At 38.6% G+C, this 17,166-nt stretch overlaps 4 protein-coding genes across 10 annotated transcripts in view; 2 read left to right on the plus strand and 2 right to left on the minus strand.

The window, feature by feature from the left end:
• Positions 1 to 2,641, plus strand: part of LOC103384841 (protein FAM107A) — a 3,927-nt gene extending 1,286 nt beyond the window's left edge. Inside the window, exons 1-4 of one of the 4 annotated variants that reach the window (XR_003050903.1) lie at positions 1 to 91; positions 1,363 to 1,487; positions 2,121 to 2,262; positions 2,355 to 2,641. Coding sequence is in view for 3 of the 4 variants with exons in the window: in XM_008318522.2 (XP_008316744.1) it covers positions 55 to 91; positions 1,385 to 1,487; positions 2,121 to 2,262; positions 2,355 to 2,474 (402 nt within the window). In the remaining variant the exon portion in view is untranslated. Of the gene's footprint in view, positions 92 to 1,362; positions 1,488 to 2,120; positions 2,263 to 2,331 lie in introns of all 4 variants that reach the window. The other 3 variants (XM_025059495.1, XM_008318522.2, XM_025059494.1) reach the window with 3 other exon arrangements.
• A 1,242-nt stretch (positions 2,642 to 3,883) lies between these two features.
• On the plus strand, positions 3,884 to 6,658 carry trappc6b (trafficking protein particle complex subunit 6B). The gene is made up of 6 exons (XM_008318521.2): positions 3,884 to 4,129; positions 4,229 to 4,296; positions 4,666 to 4,783; positions 5,023 to 5,106; positions 5,471 to 5,564; positions 6,067 to 6,658. Exons 1-6 carry the CDS (start codon positions 4,049 to 4,051, stop codon positions 6,096 to 6,098), a joined length of 477 nt encoding a protein of 158 aa, XP_008316743.1. The 5' UTR covers positions 3,884 to 4,048; the 3' UTR covers positions 6,099 to 6,658.
• Positions 6,096 to 8,502, minus strand: LOC103384839 (guanylin-like). Of its 3 annotated transcripts, none has more exons than XM_017035646.2 (4): positions 8,356 to 8,495; positions 8,058 to 8,183; positions 7,691 to 7,892; positions 6,096 to 7,148 (listed from the first exon to the last, which is right to left on the minus strand). In XM_017035646.2, exons 2-4 carry the CDS (start codon positions 8,127 to 8,129, stop codon positions 7,075 to 7,077), a joined length of 348 nt encoding a protein of 115 aa, XP_016891135.1. In that variant the 5' UTR covers positions 8,130 to 8,183; positions 8,356 to 8,495; the 3' UTR covers positions 6,096 to 7,074. The 3 variants fall into 3 exon arrangements, with proteins under 3 accessions (XP_016891135.1, XP_024915387.1, XP_008316742.2); XM_025059619.1 differs by having other exon boundaries at positions 8,058 to 8,216; XM_008318520.3 differs by having other exon boundaries at positions 8,058 to 8,502.
• A 181-nt stretch (positions 8,503 to 8,683) lies between these two features.
• lactbl1a (lactamase, beta-like 1a) lies at positions 8,684 to 16,429 on the minus strand. Of its 2 annotated transcripts, XM_017035797.2 has the most exons (7): positions 14,686 to 16,429; positions 14,435 to 14,595; positions 12,924 to 13,027; positions 12,677 to 12,834; positions 12,002 to 12,222; positions 10,662 to 10,767; positions 8,684 to 10,570 (listed from the first exon to the last, which is right to left on the minus strand). In XM_017035797.2, exons 2-7 carry the CDS (start codon positions 14,538 to 14,540, stop codon positions 9,589 to 9,591), a joined length of 1,677 nt encoding a protein of 558 aa, XP_016891286.1. In that variant the 5' UTR covers positions 14,541 to 14,595; positions 14,686 to 16,429; the 3' UTR covers positions 8,684 to 9,588. The 2 variants fall into 2 exon arrangements, with proteins under 2 accessions (XP_016891286.1, XP_024915386.1); XM_025059618.1 differs by having other exon boundaries at positions 14,435 to 16,429.
• Positions 16,430 to 17,166: the final 737 nt, after the last annotated feature.

Here is a 17,166-nt window from a genome sequence, read left to right on the forward strand (position 1 = left end):
TATAACCACAATAATCACACGCGTAAGAATGTACACGGGGCGCCTGGATACAGGATGATGACAACGGCACAGACCAACAGTCACAGAAAAGGTCAGTTCAACCTCTTTACTTTATCATGGAACATAGTGTAAAGCTAAGCTGTGGCCCACTTTGTAGGACCATACATGAGTCCAAATAAATATGGTACTTTTCTATTATTATTATTATTATTATTATTATTATTATTATTATTCCAGTACCATGCCGGACACGCATGGGTTCATGAAGCTCTGTGGCGACTGAAAACTTCTCTTATCTTTTCCTTTATCTTGTTCTTCCTCTACCTGCTGAGGATCTACCGGTCTACTGTAGGTGTAACAGTAGAGGAGATGAAGGATTGGGTTAGATGGTGCTGATAAACCGCTGGGATGACCCCTGAAGGGAGCATCAGAGGGAAGAAGCGAAAGACGATTCTTTAATTTAATTTACTTTCACTGAATCGTCTCACTTTCCACTGTCTCTAATGCTAAAAGCATCAGTGAAGAAAAATAGACTTGAGATGTGATTATCAAGGTTCAGTAAACACATCCAACTCATACTATCATGTTTCTTCACTCAGAGAATCAGCTTTTTTCTCTTTTCGATTCCAACACGATGAGGAAAAACATTCTTTGAAGATCTCTTCTGAGATTTGACTGCAGCTACAAATTGATGTTGCCAATCTTATTTTTTTTCTGCTTGAGGTGCATTTGAAGGTTTGTGAAGTAACTGAAGGCAAAGAGAGAGACCTTTATTGATGACAAACACTAGGGAAAGTGTCTGCTACAACAGGCTGCACCAAGTATGTGGTTCCTCCGGGGCTTGAACTCAGCTCAGCTAGAAACCTAAATCATTTATACTTTATCTTAAAATTGAACCAGGACCTCTAGCCCACAAAACACCAAACCACAAAAACCATGGCTGATATCTGGGATGAAGTTGTTTACAAATATATTGTGGCAGACTATCAGATAATGCAGCCTCCAAGCATGCTCAAAATGTTCTTGCTAGGGCAATGCAACACAAAACAATTCCATGTTATAGCATGGTATAACATGGAATTGTTTTGTGCACTGTGCATGTATTTTAGGGACATAATGTGGCCTCCAGATCTGAACATTGTTAACGTTTTATTTTGACATTGTATTGGCAGCCATGTTGATCTGGATTGTTTCAAATGAGTCATGTCTTTATGAAGTTTTAAATGTTTTTAAAATAATGCCTGTGTCTAGTTTGTGATAAATTAAATAAAAAATACATCATACTGCAAGATAAATACAGTATAATATATTTCTATCATTTCTGATAGTACAAGCATAAATCTAACCTACCTCTATGCAAAGTCCTTTTTGATTTCTCTGTCAGCCAATGAAGACCAAGCTGAGGTCCATTCTGGTCATTCAAGTCCAACAAAGCCTTTCAGAACGCAAAATGAACTTCACAAAGAACTGCTCCTGGCCCATAAGAGGTATTTGTCATATACAATAGGGTCCATAAATGTCTGGGGTGTTTGTTTTTTTTTGTTTTTTTTTCTTAAACTTGATTTATATGAGAGTTACCTGAGAGGCAAATGGCCTCTCAGGTAACTCTCATTAAGAATACATGACACCTGCACAAACATGCAATCGTACACCCTCTCTCCATGCCACTGTAGTGCTTTAGTCCATGGGAACCTGAAACAGTGTAAAGTGATACGTCAATAGATAGACAGGCCCGGTTTGTCCCCGTAGAAAACACTGGATGAGTGAAAGCACTGGATCTTCACTCTTGTTTTGTTTAGTCTGGTCTCAAAGTTAGAGAAAGCCAAACCTTTTTCTGACATTTCTGCATTTATTTAATGTCAATTTATTTAAAGAAGTAAATAAATAAGTGTTTAACATTATTACAAAATCAATAAGTAAACAGTAAAAATGTTGTTCTAGATGACAGTGCTTTTTGCTTTTTTTCAGTGTGTAGTGTGGAAACCCCACCCAAAAAACAAAAAACTAAAATGGATTTATTTTATTGATTGGATATATTTGAAAAACTATACTCTTTCACATTATATGTACATCTTTTCATGGTGTCTAACTGCTGCTGTTTTTATTCTCCGGTGGTTCAGGGGTGTGGCACTGAGCCACAGATCTGAACTTCAGCAGGTGCTGGAGAGAAGAAAGAGGGTTCAGAGTGACCAGGAGGAGGAGCAACAGAGCAAGACTCCTCTGGACGACGTTCTGCTGAGACGTCAGCAGAAACAACACGAGGTCTGCATTATTGTCTGAGCTGCAAGTCAACCTTAACACTTGTGCCATTATTTTATTAATTTAAAACAGTGTTTTTTTTGGACTTTTTTAAGAGAGAGAAGAAAGATGAGGAAAAAGAACAAGAGGAAGCCCATCTGATGGAGTTTGTTAGAGTAAGACAGAACCTTAGAAAGATTCACTCAGTGATTCAGAACAAAAGTGGAAATGTCTGAGGCTCCGGAGGACTGCAGCGTTAACCTATAAACTGTGGTTGGACCCAACGGCCACAGATGTCAAACTGTTCCTAACATGCAAGAACCACATTCTATGTCAATAAACATTACTGACATATCTTTAGACGCACCCTCAGTATTCTTGGGAAAACCATTTGTTTTTATATCTAATAAGATAATTCTCCTGAATGTCTAAATAAGCTAATCTCAACTACTCACTGTATTGGAGATGGATTGATGGAGGAAACCATTGTTGGGAATAGCTGTAAATTCAGTGCTGAAGCAAAGATGAAGATGAAGAATCAAGAAATTATAATTATAAACTTTAAAAGAAGAAAGTAATTGGAAAATGATCGGGTTCTTTTTAAATAAAGTAAATTAATAACTATTTCTCTGCGTCCCGTTACCAATTGACCCATGGACCAGGGGTTTGGGACCCCTGATCTAGGAGCTAAAGCCTGAAATTAAAATGTAAGGCCCTTGCTCCTAAATGAGGGCCCGTTATTGCTAAACTTAACTACAGTATATGCTATTTTGACATTTTGGCATGGCTACAAAAACATCTCATATAAACAGTTACAGAAGATGTAAACAATGCCCTAGTGGTGGTTCCAAAAAAATACAGAGTATAAAAAGAATTTATGCCAAAATAGCAAAAATAGTTAAAAGAGGATATCATTCTTTTACTGGTATATCCTTTTAATATCATATATATTTTCAGTAGATTTTATAGTGATAGTTACTATTATTATATTATTAGCATTAGTACCATTTGATTGCTCTTTATGTTTATGGCATTTTTTGTTGTTCAGTTAGTTAATGTGTAATTTAAAAAATAAAAAAGTATTTTTTCTACACAGCTGTAATGCACTTTGTATGGAAATTTTGTTTTGTTTGAAAATACATTCTGTATGAATCAAGGTTAAATTATCGTTTAATATCATGACTGACATTCAAAGTTTGATGCCCAAATGAAACACAAAGGCCTTTTTATATAGAGTTTTTGCATAAAGTTATGTATAATTAGGTATAAATCTGACATATCTGACGAGTTATGGTGAATGCCTAACTATACTTTGACAAGATGATAAAAGGCTGCATTAAGACTCAAAATGTGTTATTTTATTTTATTTTATTTTATTTTATTTTATTTTATTTTATTTTATTTTATTTTATTTTATTTTATTTTATTTTATTTTATTTTATTTTATTTTATTTTATTTTATTTTATTTTATTTTATTTTATTTTATTTTATTTTATTTTATTTTATTTTATTTTATTTTATTTTATTTTATTTTATTTTATTTTATTTTATTTTATTTTATTTTATTTTATTTTATTTTATTTTATTCATTTGCATTTTGACCTCCTTGCCACTTGATGGCAGTTGCAAATGGTTAACGTACTGTTTCCCACTTCACCTATCAGTGAAGGAAAAGCAGAACAAGTAGCAGAAACAGTAGAATTAGGGAGCGGCGTTTTATTCTTTCATTCTTCTAGTTATTTATAGGATGTCAGCTCCGATGTAACGATCTGATAAATTACAAATTTCGGATTACATAGAAGGAAAAACATGGCAGACGAAGCACCTTTCCAATTCTTACATAATGAATTGATCCAGTACATTTCCAAGTCAACAGAGAACCCAGAGACGGTGAGACTTACTGTGCCAGTTGACTGTCTTTTTATTATTATTATCCTGTTTTTCAGCTATATTCACTTATGAAATTGTTGCTGACGTTTAATAACTCAGGAACATGGAAGAAACATCACCAAACTGGAGAACATGGGCTTCAGAGTCGGACAAGGACTGATAGAAAGGTAACAGGCTAAAGTTAACCTAGCTAGTGTCGTGTATTGACCACTGAAGTGCTGTGACAACGAAGAAACATGTAGACGATATTGAGATGAATGAATGAGATGTGTTTTTGATTGATCTGTGATCAGTTTTTAAAAAACATTAAACTGTGAAGTTTATGAAGTTTATTTTTAGACACAGGCGGGGTTGAAAACAAACATGAATAGACCTTTAAACAGGTCCACCAAGGAGACTAGTGTTCCAACTTTAACTTTTAATTGGCAACATTAAAAGCCATTTACCTTGTTTTGGTCAAAAGAATTATAAAAAGTTTGAATGCAGCTTTTTTAGTCTAAGGTTAAAGTCTTCCTGTTTGTTTTTTCGTTCTCTAGAATGACAAAAGACACAGCACGGTTCAAAGACGAGCTGGACGTCATGAAGTTTATTTGCAAAGACTTTTGGACGTGTGTGTTCAAGAAGCAGATTGACAACCTGCGAACAAACCACCAGGTGAAACTGAGCTCCTGTTCATGATCTCCATTGATACTGAATTATTGTTACCAGTGACATCAAGTGACTGACTCCTTTCTGTCCACACAAACAATTTAAATGTACACTCGTTATCACTTGGGCAGGTTTGTCTGTCTGTGTTGTGTTCATTACTAATGATGAAGATGTTATATTTGTCCAGTCTTGTGTCAGCAGTTGTTCATTCTGTGCTGTGCTTGTGCTGCTGCCTTGTATTTCAGGGCATCTACGTTCTCCAGGACAACAAGTTTCGATTGCTGAGTCAGCTGTCAGCTGGAAAACAGTACTTGGAACTGGCTCCAAAGGTACATCACTTTACCTTTTTATAATAACTCCATATTTGTCTTAAAAACCCGAATGTAAATGACCATTGTTTACACAAATGAAGTCTCCCGTGGTTTTGTCCATTATATAGATAAATGTGTTTGATGCTGCTGTTTGTGCTTTGTGGAAAATCAACATGTTGGAGTAGTTGTGACCCAGGTTTGGTTTAGACCGATTCTTAGTTTATTATTCTACCGTAGGAAGCTAGCAGTGACGTCCCCCTAACTGACACTGTTGGTGTATGGTTTAGTTACGACCTCTGCTGGATAAAAATATATATTGCAGGCAACTGAGGTAAAGATCGTCCATTGTTGTTACACTGTTCGTACTGTCGTCTCTCTGCAGTATCTGGCCTTTACCTGTGGTTTGGTGAGAGGAGGTTTGTCTAACCTGGGAGTGAAGAGTATTGTTACTGCTGAGGTGTCCATCATGCCTGCATGTAAGTAACTTTAACACTGCATTCATTTATTAAATGATTAACTGATTGATCAATTATGTTAACATTACAGCTTCACACTAATGTCATGTTTTTAGTATTACAGTGTTTTAAGTTATGTTTAGTTATCTTATTAAGAGTGCATCAAAAATGATCATGTATTTTATGGTCATGCTCACTGAAGCGATACTAAACGTAAAACATTTCTGCCTTTCTAATCTTACCACAAGATGGAGCTAAAATCAGTAATGTTACAAACGGTGACTAGGTTAAGCCGTTTGATTGAATGAAACCAATTTACTGTTTCTCACTGATGAGAAAACGCAGTGAACCCTGGGTCATGTTTAGGGAGTCTTGTAGGTCTTGAGTCCAGATCTTGAGAGTCCTTTTGTTTCCATGTTTGTGTTTCAATTACTATTTACTTCATTTATTCAGTTGTTCCTTTTAAATATAAATAATTTATAAACTAAAAAAAATGTTTTCTTTCTCTTTTTGGTGTTTGCAGGTAAATTTCAGGTCATGATACAGAAAATGTAGCTTCCTACAGAGTCCATCTTTATTCTACAGACGCTATGCATATACAGTGTATACTGTACTTATATACAACAATATATATATTAAATAAACATGGTAGCAATGTTAATCATCAAAAAAGCGGTGTTTAGATCACAACTATGACCTTAAGGAAGATTTGCTGAAATGTTCTTCTTTCCAGAGCTAAATATCTTCTAGATAAGAAAATGCCTTGATTTATGAAGGTGAATATCAAATGATTTGTTTAAGTTATAATATCCATATATAACTACATTTTTTAAATCTTTTATGGTAAAGTTTGACTGAATTTTGCATTAAATAACTGACAGACATTGTCATTTCATTCTTTGATGTCACTGTCAGCATGAATCTGTAAAAAAATCAAGCATTACAAAAGTCAAATATTAACCACTTCATTATATAACAATGTAGGGCTGATAATTTCTTAGTGTAGACTGCTTCCATTGTGTGTGTGTGTGTGTGTGTGTGTGTGTGTGTGTGTGTATGTACTACGTGTTTGAAATCTGTCATAGTTGCACTAATAAATTGTCACAGAGATTGAATTTTGTTCTTAAATGTGTGCTCTTTCTTTGAGCTCTGTGATTTATTTATCTGAGGTTATTCTAAACTGTAACATACACAAACGGCCAATCGGTGAAGCATAACATTTGATGGTACTTTTGTGCAATGGCAAGAAACATTTAGCATTTGATCATTACATAACCACAACCAATAATCAAAGAGCTAGAAGCCAGGTTAAAGACAGATGTGGAAGTGAACTATTCTACCGTTGAACAAAAGGGGAAAAATAATAATCACAATGTACATGAATTGAAATCAATCAAAGTTGATCTTAAATTCCCTTCAGTAAAACTTTGCAGTTGTTGACGGTCGTCAGTGACCACACTGTTTTTTCGTCCTTTTTTCCTTTTTAATTTAAACTTCAGACAAAGTCCGATTTATTTTGATGGAGATGTCATCACTCCGTCCTGCAGCCGGTGCAGGCCACAGTCACACAGATCTCACAGTCGTCAGGGTGGTTGGAAATCAGAACTGGAACACACAAATCACAACGTCACAACTTTCTTTATTTATTAGGATTACGTACAAGAAATGTGAAGTCCTGTCCACATTTCTTGATGGGAAATCAGAAAAGCTCAAACACATTGTCCTTATCAAGAGATTAGGTTTACTGTTTACCCTCCAACCTGTTACCTGCTCTTTGTGTTTGGCCTCATTTTCCTATCTGTGTAACTGATAGGGAAAATAAAGAACAGATAGGGATGAAACAACAAGTTAGCCTGAACCGGAAATATTTGGCTGTTGTTGGTGATCAGTACATGGTACTAATGATACATGTCCACATTACTGGGATGTTTGGTTGAAGTACACTCTCAGTGCATATCAACATGTACCAAGGTGCATGACCTCGGTTAATGTTTGAACTGAGTTTTCTCATCTCTCTGATAATCTACTCATTATTACCCTCTGAGCTCTGTAATCGCCAGCACACGGTCACAATCCTGTTTTCTTTGTTTGCTTCTTTGGTTCAATAATCTGATTTTTCATCATCATATAGTAAAACTGTATCTTACTCAGCCTGGCCAGCGATGCTCCGCCATCTTTTCTCAGACACAGAGGTTTGAACTCTCCAGGTAGAGCAGGGTGAGAACATAAGGCCACTGCCTTGTCTTCCAGTAGATGGAGCTCTTGCTTTGTTGATGCTTCATGGTGCTCTCCTTTCAACAAATGCCCAAGAGCTTTGACTGAATCCAGAGAGAATTGAAAATCCCCTTCCTTAAAGAGAGATTAAAAACATTTTTAAAAGTCCTGTTCAAAGGGTTCCTGTTGGGTTAGATCCCGTTTTATTGTTGCTTTCTTTGCCCTATTTTCTGCTCTGGGTCACTCTACTCCATAGCCCAACCAGTGCTGTTCATTTATCCAACATACCTATCATCTTACCTTTACAATGACAGTGCAGGAGAGATGGCGAAACACCAAGAGGAAGAGTGACACGCAGGTGATGGTCCTCATTGTGCTGCTCTGTGACAGTGTCAGCCTGCAGTGAATTGTTGTGTTCCCCTTCAGCTGCACGGTATTTATAGATGCAGATAGTGTTGCCTTCAGACACGTAGTTAATGATAAACCATTTACGATGCCATAAAAATTACACTTGTTTTTGATGTGATGGTAAAATGAGCAGAAAACACATTGTTCATTTTTTTGTTTAGTTTTTTTTGGCGGTGGCATGATTACTCACCTGCAGTTAACATGTGACTCTGTCTGGATCCTCCTCTACTTATTGGACACCATGCTCTGTGTTTATTTGTACAGTATTCAAGTTTCATGATAAAAACAAACTCTGTGTAGTTCCACCAACCGCTGAGATCCATGCACTGAGTAATAAAAACAGCAGCAAAGGTTTTTTTCCACTCACTTGTTACACAAGAATAGACTTCTTTTTCCTTTCACTGGACCTGCTCTATGTGCACAGCTGTCTGCTGTCACAGCTGTAGTCGCAGAGCTGTTGGGCAAATTCCCACAGCAGAGCTGTTTGTGGGACATTAAAAAAGACATTGAAGTTGACGATAGCATCTTTTCAAATGTGTAATATGTTGATACAAGCTCAAAATATCTTCAATGGACTTTTTTTCCTTGCTGTATCTGACTTTTTACTCTTTGGTTAGTTGTTTTTAATCATTGTTCTTGCTTTAATAGTTAAGAAGCTTCTGACACATGTCTGCAGTTCAAAGCTCTCTGAATATTTCAAAGGGTGTACTGAGTCTGTTCTCTGTTTCCATCCCTCACCTGATACCACAACTCTCTGTATGAGCCAAACTTAAAGCTGTCTGGAAATTTGAATTACACCAAAAATAATTTTCTAGAACATCAGTTGTTATTCAGTCATTATAATTTTATTTCAACAATTTCACACATGTACAGAAAAAACATTCTAATAGATTAGTTCAAAATACAAAGACCAAAACATCAAAGTAACAATTACCCTTGTATGACCCCATGTCTGTAGGCACTTTAGGAAATACTTACTCATTTTGGCCAATGAAAACACAGCCATCTCAGCCAATTACACGGATGTGACTCAGTTTTGACTTTCACTGAGTGCAAAGTGGGCTGAAAGGAGTGACCCACATTTGTCTGTCATGAGGTTCCATATGGGCTTCATAGGAATTGCTCATAAATCATAAGATAAGATGCTGCCAAATGTTTGCTACATTTGTGGTCAACTCCTATATTACTAACCTAACCAATTAGAGGAGTGATGCCTCTGCTGTCCTAGGAAAAATATTTGAAGATCAGTGTAGGTTTTTGGAGTATTCACAGTCCAGTAAAGTGAAAAGTTAGCACAGCTGATTCTTTAAATATGAAAACTCAGGCTCAGAGCAGGATGAAACCAAAGATATATTTTGAAAGCGATCACTTTTATTCATACGACACAGTCAATGTTTAGTTATTGTGTCTTTTTTTTCTTTTTTTACTGAGAAAGAAAGAAGGGCTTGCCAGCTATCCGTGTCACTGTGTATGTACTGAGGCCGGGGGAATCGAACCCTGTGGACAAACCTTTCTTGTTAAAGACATAAAAATTGAACAGCTGTCCGTCCTGGACGTCCAGGGAGACTGCGGCGCTGTTGAACACCAGTTTGCAGGGATATGGTCTCTCCAACACCACGCTGAACACCCTGTCCTGCAGGTAATCTAGACGGATTGTCCTGTACTTGGACGGCACACTTTTGTCAATCTGAGGTCCAAACTGCTGCATGATGAGAACTCCACCAGAATCTGCCTTAATTTCATAGAAGGTCATATTTCTATAAGTGTAAAAGCCTATATATGGAGCGGGGTCTGGCGGTGGTCTCAGAGTTTTCTGAGCGTCCCTAAAAGCATTCTTCAACGCAGGGATGAGATAACTGTAGGCCTGGTTCACAAGGTCCTGGTCCGCAGGCCGGACCCCAGCCATGAAGACTACTAGTCCCAACCTGAGTTTTGGCACCAGGGAGAAAGTGGCAGCGTAACCGTCCAGGTCACCGTCCTTCCTCACTACATCGTAACCCAGCTGCTCATTGATCTCCCAAGGTGTGCCAGTGGAGTTGGCAAAGTAGCCGTCATGGCAACGGAAGACCGGGGTCATCATGGTGTTCAGGGTGTCTTGTCTTAGCACAGTTCCACCATAGACACCAAATAGCGCCATCATCAGTTTAGCCATGTCAGCTGTTGTGGAGAACATCTGACCTGCAGGTCTGTACCAGCCCAGATCGTAGAGTGGAGCGGGTCGGCCGTCGTTGTACACGCCCACAGCCATCCTCCTCTGAATGGCTGGAGTTAGGTTGAATCCAGTGTCCTCCATGTTCAGCTTCTCCAGAATGTGGTCTGACACCCACCCCTCAAAGTCGGTACCAGCAACTTTCTGGGCCAAGATGTTGGCCAGTAAGGAGAAGGCAACGTTACTGTAGTGGCATCTGAGGAAATAAAGGGAGAAACAGGATTATAATCTATCCATCCATCCGTCCATCCATCCATCCGTCCATCCGTCTGTAGAAACGGTCCTACCTTGTCCCTGGATCTGCCACCAGGACATCATCCTCTAACAAATTAAGAGCCGACTGTGTGTCTCCGCTCCAAAGCAGATTAGTCGACCTTAATCTTCTGGGTAACCCTGTAAAACATATTTAACCACTTCAGATTATCACTCAGGTGTGTATCTGCAGGACATTTTGGTCTGGGAGGCTGGTAGGGTTTAGATGTGACTACTCATGTGTGTTGAACCATGAAAATGTGTTGGAACAGATGTTTAGTCATTGGTTGATGTGATTACACTGACATAAGGTGCACTTTAGAGCTCAGCTGTGTGGTGGGGTCAGTTACGTGGCAGGATTTAAATGGAGTTGGAAATATCACGATCTTTGATGATTTTGATCTGGTTTCATCCTGGAGTCAGAGTTTAATCTTGTGTAGTGTCATGTTTACTGTATCACTCCTGGTTTGTTCCCAGTTACATAACATTATTTCAATGTTGAATGTGTCCAGCGACATAGTCTCATGTTGTGACTCCCATCATCTTGTCTGATGGAGCTCCATCACTGTCATTCATCTTTTTATCTTCATCAGACCATGGGATTTTCACTTTAACTTCAGTATTGGTCCAAAATGCAACAGAAATAATCCAAATGGGAAAACTCTTTATACTGAAAAACAAAACATTTCCATGTAAAGGTTTAAAGGCTGATTCCACACTTTTCAATGTGAACATTAACTCCAACAGTTCCTGATCAGGTGTGTTGTGTTCAGTTTAAACAGCCTCACACAGTGACTCCAGTATAACCTGGCACCAAGTCTGTGTCCTTAAACACTTCCTCAGTGAGGCTTCCCCGCTTTGTTAATCCTTCCTCCTCTATTTGCAGACACAGAGCTGATTAGCTACATCTGTGGACACAGCTCAGTGTAACTATAGCTCCACTCTCTGCTCATGTGAGCTCAGGTCCACTGAGGTACTTCAGTAGAGATTTGGACTGAAAGGGAACAGAAAAAGACCTGAGTGAACAGGGGACTTCCCTTCTGAGCTGTCTGCTTCCTGTTCATCCTGACCTGGATGTGGTTATATAAGGGACTGTCCCTGACAGTAGATGGCAGTATAGACAGTCTGTGCTAACTCTGAGTTGGAAACCTAAAATTATGTTGTAAGAAAAAAACAACAAAATCTGTCAGAAAAAAAGGGGGAATTACTCAAATACCTGCAGACCCAACTACTGAAGTTTATTTATCTCTTTATTGCCTGGACTTTTTCAAGCTTTTTAAGAACAAATTATAGATTTTCTAAATTGTCAGGTGTGTGTTTTCTCAGGAGACGTGTGCTATTGTCAGGAAAGCTGCTCAAGTGTCGTTGAATTTACCTGAGAGTTGGCTGGCCAGTCTACGCAGACTCAGTCCTGAAGATCTGATGCTCACAGTTCTGCCTGACGATAACCCTGGACCCGTGTCTTTCCCAAATGGGTTTTTGATGGTGAAATTGTTGACGTACTTCTCCAGAGGGTCGTCCAGAGACGTGACCAGTCCGTCCTCCCAGAGCTTGTACAGCATCAGCGTGGGGAATATTTTAGAGAGGCTGGCAATTCTGAAATTACAGCGATTAATCATCATAATACATATATCCAGTGTTTCCAATACTCATTCTCGTGCTGCGGTTGCTGCTGCTGCTGCTGCTGCTGCTGCTGCTGCTCAGATTTATGGACTTAATTTATTCAATGGCTCATTCTCTTTAATCACATTTCCTATAGGCAGATTACTCAGTACACATAGGTTTAATCCTAACTCCCACACCTAATAACTGTAAGCCTTGAATCAAATTCAACATCAAACACAGGAATTACACTGTTGCTCCAACCATACATAATAATGATGATGATTATTATTACTGTTGTTCAGACTGGGTTATTAATGTTATGGTCCGGCTTTTAAAACCTCCTCCACCCTTTTTAATGATCATATCTCTGTTGTATTTCATGGTTATCGCTCCTACGCTTGTATCACACACACACACACACACTACGATTGATCGTAAATCTCACCTGTACACTGTGTACTCGTTCGGCGCAGGCGAGGCGGGGTCGCTTGAGTTCTTTTTCCCAAAGTTCCCATTCCACAGAACAGAGTCATTTAAAACCACAATAGCCGATATGGCAGGCAGCCTGGTGGGGTGGACACTCGCCTTCAAGAGTGAGTCTATCTGTGAGGAGAGAGACCAGGGGTCAGACCAGGGACTGGACCAGATGTCATGTGTCAGAAACACAGAGCAGCAGCTGAGAGGAGACTCACCTTCTCTAAGGCCAACCGCAGTGATGGAATGGGATGTTTCAGTGGCACGGGTTCAGGGAAGCGAGGACACATCTCCTCCGCTGATTCTGTGTCTTCAACCACCTCTGTGGAAAATGTGACAGAGTCTGTGTTTGAACCAATTCTAGTGGCAATACAAAGTGTTGTCTGTCAGGTGCAGTGGTAAAATCACTGGAACACAAGTTACTTCTTGTAGGAGAACTTCCTCTGTCGTTGTCATGTATTTATTGTCACCAATACTGTCAAAGCATCTCTTAAACATCAGACTGTCAGATACTTAAGCCTGGTATTTCAATCAAATATAAAAACAGAATCACACAAAAGTGTATGATGGTTTCTCTATAGCAGTGGTTCTCAGAGCTTTTTGGTCAACAAAAATCTTGATAAATTATGTTTTAAATTTATTGAACTAAGACCAAGAAGTGTCTGATTTTATAACAAATTAAAATCAATAATACAAAATAAGTCCAAAAAGAGAAAATAAAAATGCAGTTAAGCTCTAGCTGTCATGCCTCTGTTCCCCACCAGTGGGGCCCGCCCCACACTTTGAGAAGCCCTGATCTACAGCATCTTTTCTCTTTGTCTAGATAGCTTTCCCTTTGTCTGCGTTAAATATACAAAGGAAAATGAAAAATGTATGGATATAAACTCAGTAGACACAGCAGCAATAATAATGATAATAATCAGAATCACAATAATAGTCAGAACTATAATCATAATATGCTCTCACCGATTACTCAATATCATCAAATATATTTGATGACTGAGCAGCTTTTACATAATGAATGGAAATCCTCAACTGTTTGAGGGAAGCCATCATTTTACCATCATTATCATTGGTTTTTTTTTTCAACCATTATATTGACCAAGAAAAAAAATCCATTTACCTGTTTACATAGTACAATATGTGCAGTACAATCTAAACAGTGGCTTTACACTGGGAGTGAACAGAACAGTCATGTGCCAGTGCTCATAAATCAGTTTGATTCGTTCATTTATTACTATTTAAGAGCTGAGTTTATGGTAGTTAACGTTGAAGTTGATGCATCATTCACACACTGGTCATAAAGCAGGTATTTCTGTACAGTTCAGTGCTGTAAATATGTCGCCCTGCTTTAATCTTCCCCTGAGAAGAACTATTTTTATGATATTACGTTTGAATTCCACAGATAAATTCACCCTGGGCTGAATTCATGTCTACAGTATTAGACATACGAAGGTGGTGCACGACTGTTTTCTCTTTTCCCCCTTACAATAAAAAAACCCAAGCTGCTCAAGAGGAAGCCTCTTGTCCCTCCACAGGATTTAAAACTCTGCTGCTTTAACCAGGCAGCTAATCCCGCTGCTACTATTTGCAGGTTTGGTGTAATCCTGCTGCCGCTTCTTCAAATGATCGCTGACAGCAGAGCGGCTAAATCAGGCGCACACGTCATAGAAGTTAGACAAGGTCTTGGCAAAAGTTGCTACGTGGTTGTCAGAGGTATGAAGTTTACCTGTTTTCAGTTTGGGCATCCTGTACTGCCATATGAAACAGCAGGTCATGACCACAGACAGCAGGAAGAAGACGACCATCCCCAGCATTGTCCACTTCACCTTCATCTTTGCCCTAGTGGCTGTGGCAGTTAGCTGGTGAATAAAGAGTGAAAAAGTCTGTCTGTAATAGAATAAGAATAGAATAAAGTAAGAAAACGGTTTGTTTTGTTTTTTAGCTGCGACTTAGAAAAGTTTGGAGAAAGATTCCAACCTTAGATTCGTCCTATAATCTCTGCATACTTCTTCATCTGGCAGCAAAAGATCCAGACTCTCATTTCCGGAGAAAAATCCAGCAGAGCAGCATGAACTCCACTGCTGCTGAGCAGTCACTGGCCACAGACCACTACCATCATGCACTTAATCCCAACTGTGATCCCTGGCCCCAGATGAAGAGCTTGCAGGATTCTCTTCCTCTTTCCACTGTGACATCATAATCTGCTGGCAGACGCCATGGAACGTAAGGAGGACCACGGCATGGAAAACCTGCTAAGCACTCATCCTCAGCAATCAAATCATCTCACATCCTGTGGAGTTAACTCTCATCACTCATCCATTGATGGATACTCTTCATCAGTGCAGCAGGAGGACAGGGTTTCAGTTAGGAGACCAATTAATGGGACATTACATCAGCGGTCCAGTCCAATGACCTCACAGGTCAACTGGTGTTTCCTAGAGTGTGTAAGAGTAAAATGGATGCTATAAAAAATACCTTGTCCTCTCAGCCTCTTATCACCTAGTAAATGAGCGTCAATATAACCATTATTGTCATTAGTTTCACATAAAGGACATAATGAAAAACCTAATGGTCGCACTTCCACATCCGGGTTACTTTAGGAATCCTGGAAGAACTCCTCCTGCTTTGACAGAGCTGTCTCAACTGCTCTGCGTCCGTCGGTGAACGCTGTGTTTGAATGCAACACTTTCGCCAGTAGAGGGAGACGTAGTCTAATAAAATAAATAAAGATCGCCCTTTGAACGAGGATTGGGAGAGGTGACAAAGTTCACACATTTAGAGAGCACCGGATTATCTTCAAATAAAAAATGTTCTACAACAATTACGTATAAATTATAACATTAAACCATTTTTAATTCGTTTTTTATTTTAAACGACAAATGACATAATGAAGTCAATTCATATGTTAAACACTATTACAAATTTAACACTACAGTTATTTTATGATTGCCAATTAATTGTGTTTTCATTTCATTTCATTTTATTTATTTTGTAAATCCAATATGAAGCAGAGTGCGTGTTCCGGCTCTGGATTATGGTTTCGTCCAGACTGGTGTGAGTGACGGATTAGGAAAATTCAATGTATTCTTATTACATTTCTACACGTGCACACGTACTTGAAAAACCTCTTCTTCTTGTTCCTTCCTCTGCTGCAGCTCTTGGACGTATTACGTTGTGTCTCCAATGACATTTTTGTGCAATTTTCTTTTGGCCTTCCCTCTTTTATATGTCAAACAATAGTAATAATAAGAATTTACTCGGATTTTCACACTTCCATGTCAAGAATCTTACAACTTTTCTTGCACAAACCCTGATTTGCAGTAAGAAAATTCAATTAAATTAAATATGCATGGGCCGACTTAATGAAATGAAATAATGAGGTGATTTATTATGAGTTTTTTTTTTTTATTATATTTTGAAGGCAGGATAGAATGTGAACTCAGCATTGAAAGAGTATTTGAACCTGATGTAGTTGATGTACTGACGGCTTTGTGGACAGAGATTAGGTGTGATTGGACGGCTGATGGCTGGTCTGACCTACAATCTGCTGCATTCTCATCCTCATCTCCCTGGGCAAAGGTTTCCATGGGAACAAGCCCTGGGTTCCTCTAATCTGTTGTTTTCAGTCTTTCGCTCATCTGGAGCCATGCTGGATTCCTTTTTGTCAGGCTCAGATTCTTCTGCTCTATTTCCCCTCTGAGAGTGCCCCCCCCCGACCCCCCCCACCTCTGTCTCTCACACACTCTCACACACTCAGTCTCTCTGCCTCACCCTCCCCTTCGCACTCTTTCTCTCATCCAACTGTACTCTCTTGTGCTCAACACACACACACACACACCTGCTGTTGATTATCAATCTTGGTTTATTGTCGTCATTTGTTTCCCATACTTTCTTAGATTGTTAAATTAAATTCATTTTAAGAATGGGTTTGAATATTTGTACCTAAGGAACAGCAGCTTTTTGTTTTCTAAAGATAAGAAACATTATATTATTCTTCATTGTTCTTTTTAAAACAAATCTTTTTAAACACAATTTTATTTTTAAAAAAAGTTAATTTTGATATTTCATCAATTGGATTTTGGCCACACATACACATATCCTGCAACAAAAACCTGCAGTAGTTTTTGGATTTATTTGTCTCACTGTACAAACTCCAAGTAGTTCCAAAATGTGGTCCAACTAATATCTGAGCAGTGTCTGCTGAATTAACATTTCTTCATCGTCTTTTGCAAATATCATTTCTGAGGACATTCAAAGCTCTATCAGGAGATTTCATCATGTTGCTCCTAACTTCACTGATATCGTCCTCAGCTTTGATATATGATACTTTATTATTTATCATTCCATCCCTCTGAATGTTAGGAAGGAGAAGCAGAGTGATAATGTGGAGGCTGCACAAGACCAAAGTGTACACGGGGGGTCAGTCAAGAGAATAATAAAAAAGAGCAAGCAAGAAAG

The sequence above is a fragment of the Cynoglossus semilaevis genome, chromosome 10, assembly GCF_000523025.1.
Source record: "Cynoglossus semilaevis isolate Cse_v1.0 chromosome 10, Cse_v1.0, whole genome shotgun sequence".
In the NCBI taxonomy this organism is placed as follows: Eukaryota; Metazoa; Chordata; class Actinopteri; order Pleuronectiformes; family Cynoglossidae; genus Cynoglossus; species Cynoglossus semilaevis.